Source organism: Mustela nigripes, chromosome X (assembly GCF_022355385.1).
Source record: "Mustela nigripes isolate SB6536 chromosome X, MUSNIG.SB6536, whole genome shotgun sequence".
In the NCBI taxonomy this organism is placed as follows: domain Eukaryota; kingdom Metazoa; phylum Chordata; class Mammalia; order Carnivora; family Mustelidae; genus Mustela; species Mustela nigripes.
The window spans coordinates 29,677,219-29,689,848 of NC_081575.1; the positions used below are offsets into that span (position 1 = coordinate 29,677,219).

Here is a 12,630-nt window from a genome sequence, read left to right on the forward strand (position 1 = left end):
GAAGTTCGGACCCTGACTGATCCCTCTCTGATCGCACATGCCCTCTCCCTCTTGCAGCATCCTCTTAGCCTGAGAACGACTGTCTCCTCAGTCTTCCATGTTCTTTCTCTTGCTTCTGTGACTTGATACAGAGTCCATCTGCCTGCAGCGCCAGTCTCTCCCTGCATACGGCTTGGCTTACTCTCCTCAACAGTGGGCATGCAGTACTTTCGTAATAAAACTGATTTTAAAGAGAACTAGCTTGGAGCACCTGGGTTGCTTGTCCATGAAGCAAGCGTCTGCCTGCGGCTCAGGTCATGATCCTGGGGTCCTGGGATCGAGCCCCACATTGGGCTCCCTACTCAGTGGGGTGTCTGCTTCTCCCTCTCCCTCTACCCTTCCCTGCGGCTCTGTGCTTGCTTGCTCTGTTGTGCTGTCTGTCTCTTACTCAAATAAATAATTTTTTAAAATCTTAAAAAAGAACTAGCTTAAAAGGCACCATTCTTTAAATACTGTCCCCAAACCAGCCTGATAATGAGACTTCTCTGTACGCCCAGAGCACCCCATGCTTCCCTGTAGCACTCTGGATTCTGTTTATCTCTTATTTCTGTCTCCTCTGTTAGACTGAGCTCCTAGAAGGCATGTCCCTGGCCCCAAACACATAGGGTTTTTTTCTTTTTTTCATCGTGAAAATGCTCAAAACAGTATAAAGTAAGGAGGGTAGTATTATACTATATATCACTTAGATTTTAACAATTTTTAGTATTTTGACATTTGCTTTAAATACCATTTTTCTTGCTGAGATATTAAAAATAGATTAGCAATATCACACTGTCACCCTAAAGATTTCTGTGTCCATTTCTAAAAAACAAGGACATTTTCCTGCTTACCCATACTATTATCTCACCCAATATACTCTGTATCACTGAAGACTTAGTATAACTTTAATTTCTGTGTCCCTGGAGCCTAGTACATACCCTGATGAGTAGCAATAAATGTTTGAATTGGTTAATTTCTCTGTAACAACAAATAGGCCAGCAGTAGGATATTTACTCAAAATTACTGGGGTTTTAAAATTAAACTTTTGTTTTTAATTAAAATCTGCTTTAATTTCCAGATGAAGATACAAAAAGAAGAGCAAAGAAAGCCAAGAAAAAGGAAAAGAAGAAGAAACATAGATCGTTAGTTTTCTTTTAAATTTTTATTTTGGAAAAGTTAAAATATATATAAAATTATATAAGATAAAGTAATAAGTAAATAATGATCAATAAAATAGTGTAATGATCCTCTGTGTAACCATCACCCAGCTTAATAATTTCAACTCTTGGACAATCTCCACTGCCCCCCCATTATTTCCAAACCAATTCCAGATATCATTTTGTCCATAAGCCAGCATGTTTCTCTAAAAGATAGGCATTCTTTTTAAGAAATCATAACTACAATACTGTTATCATGCCTAAGATATTTAGCAACAATTCCTCAATTCTCAGCAGGTTTTTATACAGTTCGTTTAAATCTGGATATAAATAATGCCCATAAATTATGATTGGTTGGTATGTCTCCTATATCTTTAAATTAGTTGGTTTCTCTTCCATTTTTGTTCTTGCAGTTTATTTGTTAAAGAAACCAAATCATTTACATATAGAGTTTCCTGTAGTATAGATTTTGCTGATTACATTTAATTTTTTATTTCTTTATTTTTAAAGATTTTTTTAAAGTTATCTGTACACCTAATATGGGGCTTGAACTCAGGACCCCAGGAGCAAGAGTTATGTGCTCTGTCTGAGCCAGCCAAACACTCCTGACTGTATTTTTTTTAAATATTTTATTTATTTATTTGACAGAGAGAGAGTGATCACAAGTAGGCAGAGAGGCAGACAGAGAGAGAGGAGGAAGCAGGCTCCCTGCTGAGCAGAGAGCCCAGTGTGGGGCTTAATCCCAGGACCCTGGGATCATGATCTGAGTGAAGGCAGAGGCTTTAACCCACTGAGCCACCCAGGCGCCCCTCCTGACTGTATTTTTATGGTGTGGTTTTAACATGGTCTTTGTCTTGTCTATTTCCTATATATTGATAGTAAGGTCTAGAGACTTGATGAGGTTCAGATTTGAGTCTTTGGCGCACATACTGCATAGGTGGTGCTGTGTACTTCGTCAGGAGGCAGTTAATGTCTGGCCGTCTCCGTTTGCCATGTTAATAGCCATGGATGGTCATTGCCTAGATCCCTTATTTCATTAGGGGTTGCAGAGTTGTGATAGTCTAATTCTGGTTCTCTCTCTCTCTCTCTCTCTCTTTTTTTTCCTTTCTGGCTTGCTCTCTTCATTTATTGGGTAGAATAGTTCTGTAAGAGAAACCTACCCTCATCAACTGTTTGGTTGCTCTGAAGTAACAGTTTGTATAGGGAAGGCAGGATAATTTCTTTTTAACCTTTTTTGTTTTATGAGTTTTCAAAATAATGAGTTGGACTTCTTTTTGTATTGTTATGAACCCATGGATTCTAACATATTTGATGTATTTTAACCCATTACACTTCAAATTATTGATGCTCAAATTGGTAAGAGCTGTTTTTTAAACTGCTTTATTATCTTTCTGCAACATGAGAACTATTTCATTGTCCCCTTGAGAGATCTTTTTTTATAGTGAAACATGATTCGGTTAAATAAGTTGAAATCTTTTAATTAAAATTCTGCTCTAAAAATTGTAATCAGCTGAGAACTTAAATCATTTTCATCAGTCTTTCATTGCCTTAAAAAATGAGAGTCCCTTTAATGTGGGACTATTAAGTATATTTATATCAAATTATAATTACAGGAAGAAATACAAGAAAAAGAAGTCTAAGAAGAATAGAAAAGATTCCAGTGATTCAAGCTCTAAAGATTCCCAGGAAGAGTTTCTGGAGAATCCCTGGAAGGATCGATCAAGTAGGTTCTTCTGGTAGACTTTGATTCACAACAGATAAAACATTAAATTAAGTGATCAGTCAAAATGTGAATCTGTATCTGAACCTCTTTCCTGCAGAGCCTGAAGAACCCTCAGACTTAATTGGCCCAGAAGCTCCAAAAACACTTGCCTCTCAGGATGATAAACCTTTGAAGTAAGTAACTGTATTTAAAATACCTAAAGTTCCTTCCTAAAAGTTCCTTCCTAAAAGGCCGTAACTTGCCTTTCGGACTGTATCCCCGCCCTGTACGCCCTTATTCACCTGCCAGCTTCCAGCTGAGCGGAACCAGGACTTCCCGTATTGACTGTGCACTTTCCCACATTGTGCCTTGTTCACCTTATGTCTTCCCCCAGCACGCCCTCCCTTCTTTACCCTGCCCTTTTTTCTTTGCTATTCCCAATTTCTTCCTGTTAAAATCCTTACCATCTTTCAAAGTTCTTTTCAAAAGGAGGGGTCATGTGCTGATTCCCAGGACCTTCCCTCCACAAGTATATGGGATTCCTACCCTTCTCTAATCCTCTAGTCCTCACAGTATTTTCTGCTTCTTTTGAGAGTGTCTTTTATGTTCTACCTTGTATTGTAGTTATGTCCCCATCAGTATATAAATCCCATAAGAACAGAGATCATTTTTGTGTTACAAGCTTTAAGTTTAATAGGTATTAAAGATACAGTGAATGAATTGAAGGAAGGGATGGTAGTTTTTAAAGTCCTCTCGAGTGAAACTTAATAGGTAATTGTTACTGTATAGCATTATTACTCGTTACAACTCTAAAAAGTGTGTTAATTTGAGATCTATTACTTCTCTCTTTTTTTTCATAAAGGGAAAAAGGAATTCACTGGAGGCAGAAGCCATAAAGGCAGTGCCTGTAGGGATATATTGATCCATAATTGTAAACCATGAATCTAGACTCATTCACATCAGTTCTTTTGTTCCTCCAAATCATGTCTGTATTCCTGGGTTTGTTATGCAGATCCGAGTGCAGTGTTCACTAATTAAAGTAATTCACATTGGGCTTCCCAGGATGCTCCCATTCAGCAGCCGTTATTTGTATTGTTTTCTGAGAGAAAATCTTTTTGTGCTCTGTTTAGATGATGAGCTTTTTATAATGAACTTTTTCTGAATTACTTTGTAGCTATGGCCATGCGCTGTTACCTGGTGAGGGTGCAGCTATGGCTGAATATGTGAAAGCAGGGAAACGTATCCCAAGAAGAGGTGAAATTGGCTTGACAAGTGAAGAAATTGCATCATTTGAATGTTCGGGTTATGTAATGAGTGGTAGCAGGTAAGTTATTGGCATTGAGGTCAGTTTCCATGATTAGATCTTTTCCTTTCTCACTACCAGAATTATATTTTGGCAATTGATTTTCATTAAGTGATCATTCCTAATGAAAAGTAGGGTATAAATTTTGGTTTAATATTGGTTTTACTGATACAAACATGGTTGGCTAGAATTCCATGTGCAGCTCAGCCTCAAAATCCCAACTTCAGAGAATCAGTCTTTCTGTTGTCCTGTCCTAGTTTGTATTTTGGTACTTACAGTTTATCTTCTGGAGGATATAGTTAATTCAATTATTTATTACTGCCCCACAAGGAATATGGCTTTCTGGTAGTAGGAAATCATTTTCATGAGACACTGTTTCCTGTTTCCGGAGTTTGCCTCTAGTTCTCTGTAGAGGCAGAGAATCTGGACTCTAATTCTCTGTGGACTCTGAGAATGGAGAGCAGGAAAGGATTATGACAGCATGGGGAAATGAAGAGAAAATTGTGGAGGAAAAAGCAAAGTACCAGGAAGAATGAGGAGAGTAAACTAATAGGACATCAGTACAAAGATCAAATTGAATTTTGGATTTTTTAAAACTTTATAAATTATTTAAAGGAAGTAAGTATTTTAAAATAATGTTGGAAGCAGGTATTTGCAAATCCCCTGAAGCACCTCCAGAATGTTGGGATTCGGAGGACCAGCACAGTAAGACAAAACAAAATGAGGGCTGCCTGGGTGGCTCAGATGGTGAAGCGTCTGCCTTCAGCTCAGGTCATGATCCTGGGGTCCTGGGATGGAGCCCTGCATCAGGCTCTCTGCTCAGTGCTCTCCCTCTGCCATTCCCTCCACTTGCGCTTTCTGGCTCTATCTCTCTGTCAGATAAATAAAATCTTAAAAGAAAAGGCAAAAAGAAAGGAGAGTCATAGGCATTGGAAAGGAGGATGTAATTCATTTTTTGTGAATGATGTGATTTTTTTTTTTTACATAGAAAATCCTAAGGAACCTTCAGATGATTCTGAATAATAGGAGGGTTTAATAAGTGGTTGGATATAAGGTTAATACATGAAAATCAGTTGCATTTCTGTGTACCAGGAAATGGTTAGAAATGTAATTAAATAAAAAGGAAGCAACATTTATAATAGTATCAGAAAATATGAAGGATTTAGGAATAGGTCTTAACAAGAAATGTTCAAGACCTCTACAGGGAAAACTAGAAAACATTAAGAGACATTAAAGGGGCGCCTGTGTGGTTCAGTTGGTTAAGCGTCTGACTCTTGGTTTCAGGACAGGTCATGATCTCAGGGTGGTGAGATTGAGCCCCATGTCGATCTCCACACTCAGCCTGAGATTCGTGCCCTCTCCCTCTGCCCCTTCTCCACTCACTCTCTCTCTGTCTCTCAAATAAATCTTTAAAAAAAAGAGAGCCATTAAAGAAGGCGTAAGTGGAGAGATACCATGTTCATACAGGAAGACAGTATATCAAGTCAGTTCTCCCCAAATTGGTCTGTATATAATGTAGTTCCAATCAGACTCACAGAAGAGCTTTTTGTGAAACTTAAGGTGGTTTGGGGCTTTTTTTTAAAGATTTTATTTATTTATTTGACAGAGAGCAAGCACAAGCAGGGGGAGCAGCAAAGGGAGAGGGAGAAGCAGACTCTCTGGAGCAGGGAGCCCGATGTGGGACTTGATCTCAGGACTCTGGGATTATGATCTGAACTGAAGTCAGATGCTTAACTGACTGAGCCATCCAGGTGCCCCAATAAGATGGTTCTAAAATTTATGTTAGACTAGAAGGCCAAGAATAGCCCTGTCACCTTAGAAGAAGGACAGGAAGATAAGATTTGGCCTACCATGTATGAAGACTTACTATGAAGCTTACAGAACTTTAGAAAGTATAGGAGAACAAATGACTTGTTCAGTGGGATAAAATACGAAGCTCGGGCAGAGCCATACATGTGTGAACTTAGTTGTATGAAAGGGATTGCATGTCACATCACTGGGGAAAGAAGGAACTCTGCAGTAAATGGGGCAGGACAAAACTGGTTTTCTGTTTGGAGAAAGATGAAAGTAGAACCCTGCATGGTCATATTTAAAAACCAGTGCTACTGCGGGTGCCTGGCTGGCTCACTAAACCATGTCATCTCAGGGTTGTGAGCTCAAACCCCACACTGAGTGGAGCCTACTTAAAAAAAATTTTTTAATAAAAAGTTAAAAAACAACTTTAACACTCTTAATGTAACGTATAAGTAGATACCTAATAGATCTTGGGGTAAGAAAGTGTTTCTTAAGGAAGAATCCCCAAAAATGTACTTATCATAAAATAGTGATAATTTGCCTAGGTTAAACGACTTTTGTTTATCAGAAGACATCTAAAATAAGAAAAAGACAAGTTTTAAGCCAGGATAGGATCTTAAAACTGACAATTAGTATTGAGAGTATTTAAAGAATACTACAAAAAACCCAAAGGAAAAATGGGAAAAGGACAAAAACAAACATTTGTTAGAAGAAGAAAAATATATGGCCTACACATACATAAAAAGATGTTCATTTTCATTGGAAATGGAAATCAAGAACATGCTAAAATACCATTTTACATTTATTTGATGGACAAAAGTTCAGAGTTCTAACAATAGCAAGCATTGGAGAAGATGTAAATCTACAGGATCTCTTAAATACTGCTAGTGGTGATATAAATTGGTAAACGACTCTGGAAAACAGTCTGACATCATCTTGAAAAGTAGAGCGTTCGTGAGCTTTATGTCCCAGCAGCTCTGTTCCTAGATACCCAAGAGGAACTCTTTTCCTGTGTCCTAGGAGACGCGTTCATAGATGTTTTACGACATTGTTCACGTAGCACTTGATGTTCTAAACAAACCCGTCTGTTCACTGTATAGTGAGCAGTACAGTGTCCTCTCCTTGTCCTTCCGTCCCGCTGCTCCCCCACTGTCACACTAATCTTGCATGAGTTTCCCCTCTTTTCCTTACTCCACTTTCTCGATTTTTCTAAACATAGGTCAAGCCTTATATCAAATGGACTTTGTAGGATTGGGTTACATATACCTAAAAGAGTTTCATGGAGTTTTCTCTCTAATTTAGCAGACCCTTTGAAGATAATGTCATAGTTTCCATCTGCCCCCTATACTCCTGATTTGGCCTTTGTGATAAATCTCTTCTTTGAGCTGCTCCTGGATCCTGAGGAAGTTAAATCCACTCATAAAACTCATCAAAAAATTCTATTACGGTATTAGACCTAGTCCTTTTGGTTGTACAATAAATTAGAACCATGAGGAACTTCTACCTGATTGATGACAACTTAAACCTTTCTTCTGTCCTACTGTCCATTCCCCAAAGGCAGATTCCACATAGCACATAAGAAATTTAATAATTTGCTAGTTTCTGGTTGTTTTAGTAGAAACAACAGAACTAGACTTATGACCTTGGTATCTGAAATTAGTAACATTCATGATGTTGACAGAACAATAGATCATTATTTGAATACTGGAAATGAATCAGAGCACACGTTGGCAGATAAAATGCATGCTCTTTTGAAAATCCAGCCCATTACCAAAACAATTTCTATTTATCAGTTCTTTAAATAGACCACTCTGTATTAAGAAGGGTAAGTGCAGAAGTACTATGAGAATAATTACTGAAAAATTAAGCCAAAAATAAAATTATCTGCAGGCATCGCCGAATGGAGGCCGTGCGACTGCGGAAAGAGAACCAGATCTATAGTGCTGATGAGAAGAGAGCCCTGGCGTCCTTTAACCAAGAAGAGAGGCGAAAGAGAGAAAACAAGATTCTGGCCAGTTTTCGAGAGATGGTATACAGAAAAACTAAAGGGAAAGATGACAAATAGGCATTTTCTGATTGTTCAGCAGACATTTTTAACAAAAAAGTCTGGGTTCCATATATACATACAAAAAGATTACTATGATCTGAAAAAGCTTTATAGTGCTCCTGTGCCTTCTATTAAACTCTTTCAGACCTTCAATAAAAAGCTGCTTATTGATATAATTTTAGCAAGTTCTTTGGGTTACTTTTGGATTGACCATAATAACTTTCTGGTTTAAAAATCCAAATTACAAATAAAATCATACTGTACTTGGGGAGGTGGCATTGAGAGAAAGTGTCAGTAAGATCAGAAACAACTCTCAAATCATGGGACAGTGCTCCTATTAGCTTGACATGATGCCCGTCCCCCACCCCCACCCGCACTGAACTGGTGGGAAGTCATCATTCCTCTCTGTTGAATGTGTTACAAATGGACTTGATAGAAACATACAGGAGTCCACTTTTGTTAACAAGTTGAAGGCATTGCTGAAAAAAGCAAATCTGGAATTTGAAAATCGACTTGTATAATATATAGTCTGCCCTGGAAGTATTGTATTTTGGTTTTAGTCCCTACCTCTACCCCAAATCCAACAAACAAGCCAAAAAGACTAACCCACAGATTTACTGAGTTGAAAATGTGAATGTTAGAGTTTTAAGTTCTTAAAATTTTGAGTTCTTAAAAATGGTTCTTCAAATATAAAATACTGGGAGATGTACAGTTGTGCCAATATAAGTACATTATCCATCTAAGCTATGGATTTGAATACTGAAAATAAATGGGAGTCAACTATGGTTAGGAGTTTTAATAAGGAAAAATATACTGAAGCATTGGTTTTAATTTAGTTTTGTAAGGATGAAGTTAAAAGGATATTAAATATATTTTAACTGTGCTTTATGTAATAAGCATATTTCATTTTAAACATTGTTAAACGTTTCAGTTTACTTTTTACATCTGTCATTTGGTTTAACTTTTTATAGAACTCCTCACTTTATCACTTTTTTTATGGCTGCTATTGAACTTTTAAGTTTTGGAGAAATGGGACTAGCAGTTCGTGATCCTTCTTCTTCCTATTATTTTGTTCAATTTGAGTTGTTAGGTGAAGGGAAAGGGGACAGTGGAAGCTTTGGCTGTTCCTGTTAAGGTTGTTTTGAGCTGTGTTGTTATGTATCTAGAGTAAGTCTAAATTACCTAGGGGATGGGGAAGTTTTAACTCTGTGGTTATAAAACGTCCCCTCTCTTTGTAATAGTTTAAGGTGTTTTTTCCCCTGAGTTTTAAAATAAGGCAGTCATATTTCAAAGCATAGATAAGAAGTTTTACTATTTAACATGTGTTCTAGGAAAGTGTCTGCCTTTAACCCACAGCTGAGGACCTAAACCACTTGGCGTGTAGCAACATTTATGACCCCTGAATCTGAAGTGATTTCTGTTTATCATCGTTGCTGCCTAACCTGATAAATATCTTGTTTCCAAAAGGTAAAAGGAAGCTAGATTCCAAATTTATGAGCTATAATCCACCTACTTCCCTGCATAATAAAACCTAAATTTATAATCCTTCTTTAAGAATTTTGTTCTCTAAGAACATTATTTTTTGTTATTGGCTCCTAGAGACTGAATGAGTTTGCACTCTTATTTTCAGTAGGCAAAGCTGCTTAAGTGCAACAACTCTGTGATAGAGGATTATTGTGGGTTTTTATTGGGTTTTCCTGTGTCCTCCACAGAGTAGATATTCAATAACTGAAAGAAAGCATATTAATGTATTTCAGAACTTTGTCATTTCTTTCATCAGGGTTTGTTCAGGAAAGATCTGCCAAAGAACAACTTCAGTAGCATGTTCTTTGGCAAAGAGGAGGGTAGAATAAAAGGGCTGAAAGTATTTTATTTTGAGCTCATGAGAGTTACTGCTTCAGACTGCGTTGAGTCATCTGAGCCATAAGTCCAATAGGGGACCTATTGTATTTGAAATGTCTGTTTTGTTCTTCAGGAAGACTTATCTAGTTTTCCACCTCCTTGCCTGTTGTTCTGATAAGATTTTCCCTTCTTTTATGTTTATTGCACAAATGTAACAGTTAAAGAAGAAAAATTACCCACAGTCTTACCGCAGTTGTCTTTAGTAATCTGTGTTCCCTTCCAGTGCTTGTCTGCATAAATATGTATTCTGACATGACTGTAAGTAATCACCCACAATGTAATCTTGTCTTTGGTGTTTTAAACCTTTACAGTCAGGCAAGACAGCCTCCCAGGGATGGTAGGAACAAGTGGTGATCTGGTGTGAGGACGGAAGGAAAGAGGACCAGAAATAAGTAAGGGTGGCAGTCAGCCCTTCCCTGTTTGATTGCCGCCTGTCAGGAAGCTGCGGCGCTGCCATCACAGCTGTGATGCTGTGTGGTGCACAGCACACCCGGTGGCGGTGTGGGAGTGTACTGGCTAACCGTGAGGCTTATGTCACCCTGCGTGAAGGGGTTTGTGAGTGGGCAGATCTTTAGACTGGCTATATTACGTGCTGCAGAACTGTTACCATTTTTCTTTTCCCCAGTTATGCCCATTAAAGAGGAGTGTCTACTAGAGAATGAGGCTCAGATGGGGGAATAAGCAGCCAAGTAACACTCTCAGTTTTTACCCTGACAGGTGAATTTTAGCAAATCTCTAAAATTCGCTTCTGTACCTGTAAGGCTCAAGTGATGTAGACAGTGATGGGAATGACCACCTAGAAATGGAAAACAGCTTACTGGTTACTCTGCTAATGTGATGGAAGTTGCCAAATGGAAAGTGAATGAATGAATGCAAAAAATGCAGCCGGATTGTTTGCCACAAGTTTATTATTCAATAAATATTCTGTGGTTTGATGTGCAGTATCGTATTTTTAATACATTCTGATTAGAAGTCTAATCCTAAAACATTCTGTAAGAATTAGACACAATTGAATTAGAAGGGAATTGACTCCATTAAAATATTTTTGGCCTCAATAATGTCCCTCAGCCATTTTTCTCGAAAGCGAGTCATTCCTGGTCTGCAGAGGAAGGAAAACAAACATACCAAAACTTTTTAACATAAAACATTGAGCCAGGGATTCCCTGTTTATTCTGTTACTTTCCTAGTGAGCAAGAAGTCTTTTGGGGTGGGGAGCAAAGGTTGTCTCTATTCCATAGGCCCGATCAGTAAAAGGATTAGTGCATTTCTATGTAAACATTCTTTAAAAGAGCTGCTGAACAAATCAAAGATTATTATATAGGACTTAATTCCCTGTAACTGAATTTCCCATAGAAACAATAGACATGATCCACTTTGCCCCCACCCTCCTTTAGCGGTTAATCCTCAAGTTTCTAATGACTGAAAAACGAGACATTAAAAAAAATTTTCGAGAACAATGGCAGAACCCCTTGAGCTCCTGATGGGACGGGTGGGCCAAAGAAGAAAAGGGACCGCCCTTTAAAAAATAAGTCTTCCCGGGGCAGCTGGCTGGCTAAGTCGGTAGAGCATGCGACTCTTGATCTCGGGGCCATGAGTTCTAGCCCCACGTTGGGAGTAGAGAGTACCACAAGGAAAAAAAAAGTCTCCAAATGTTCATTACCTGTGAACTAACGAAAGGCCCTCAAAGGTATAAGAGATCTCAATGGGCATATCCTAAGAGAGAAAAGGATAACCGTTAGCCTATACCAGTCATACCAACTCCTAATTCCTTCCATACCTACACTCGTGCTTACGTATACTCTCAAGTTGCTAGAATTCATCCTCCTTACTGGGATGTCTGTAGGTGGTAGTTCTTTGTCACTTCAAATCTCTGTTCCCCAAAAGATCCTTTTGGCAACAAATACCTGAAGGATCACTGCAGAATTGGAAACAAGTCAGGAAAGACTTGTGCTCCTCGCAAATATGTTCTCGATATGTTCCACTCTGCTCAGTTGACAGTATTTACCTCTCGGCCCATAAGAATGAAATAATACAGATAAGCAAGGTTTGAAAACATTTTTAGAGCAGCAGTGAAGGTTATAATACCGTCTCTGTGGGCCCCTCCCATACTCCCTTCCAAAATTCTACTTGGAATTTCGAGCCAGAGCCCTTCTCCTAAGCCCTGAGTATACAGGCTCTGGTCACAGTCTTGCTTTCCTCCAGCAGCCTTACTTCCCGGTCTCCAACCTTGCCAGTGAGCAAGACAGCTGATGGCAGGATAGGTGACCAGGAGCGGCGAGAGCTCATGGAGGCAGACAGAGCCCCAGATAACTTCTGTGAAAGGATAGATGGCAGGGCGGGGAATAATGTGTTCACGTCGGCTGTATTCCAGGCATCATGCTTGGAACCAGACCCGCTTCTCTGCTGACCCTAACCCTGGATTCGTGGGTGTTCTTTGGACTCCTTTCACACCAGCTATCAGCCTGTCTCATATTCATGGTCTCCCTGGCAGCTACACGCAGTCATTCCTTCAAGTATTCGAGTGCCTGTTACTTGCCAGGCCTTGTTTTACCGCAAAGCGCAAAACAAAAACTCATGCGTTTGCGGAGCTTACCTTCTAGTAGGTGGAACAGACAATCACGTAGACCATCAGAAGGTCAAAAGTGTTAGGGAGAAAAAGTGAAAGCATGGAGGAAGGGATAGAAAGTGTGACGTAGGACGTAAGAGC

General features: G+C 38.9%; 2 protein-coding genes across 2 annotated transcripts in view; one reads left to right on the forward strand and one right to left on the reverse strand.

The window, feature by feature from the left end:
• NKAP (NFKB activating protein) overlaps positions 1–10,858 on the forward strand; it is a 28,134-nt gene extending 17,276 nt beyond the window's left edge. Inside the window, exons 5-9 of the mRNA XM_059385188.1 lie at positions 1,097–1,160; positions 2,789–2,898; positions 2,996–3,071; positions 4,052–4,201; positions 7,865–10,858. Coding sequence (XP_059241171.1) covers positions 1,097–1,160; positions 2,789–2,898; positions 2,996–3,071; positions 4,052–4,201; positions 7,865–8,039 — 575 coding nt within the window. The 3' untranslated portion in view covers positions 8,040–10,858. The remainder of the gene's footprint in view (positions 1–1,096; positions 1,161–2,788; positions 2,899–2,995; positions 3,072–4,051; positions 4,202–7,864) is intronic.
• AKAP14 (A-kinase anchoring protein 14) overlaps positions 10,533–12,630 on the reverse strand; it is a 25,134-nt gene continuing 23,036 nt past the window's right edge. Inside the window, exons 5-6 of the mRNA XM_059386185.1 lie at positions 11,584–11,636; positions 10,533–11,022 (exon numbers count right to left, since the gene is read on the reverse strand). Of these exons, the coding sequence (XP_059242168.1) occupies positions 10,938–11,022; positions 11,584–11,636 (138 nt within the window). The 3' untranslated portion in view covers positions 10,533–10,937. The remainder of the gene's footprint in view (positions 11,023–11,583; positions 11,637–12,630) is intronic.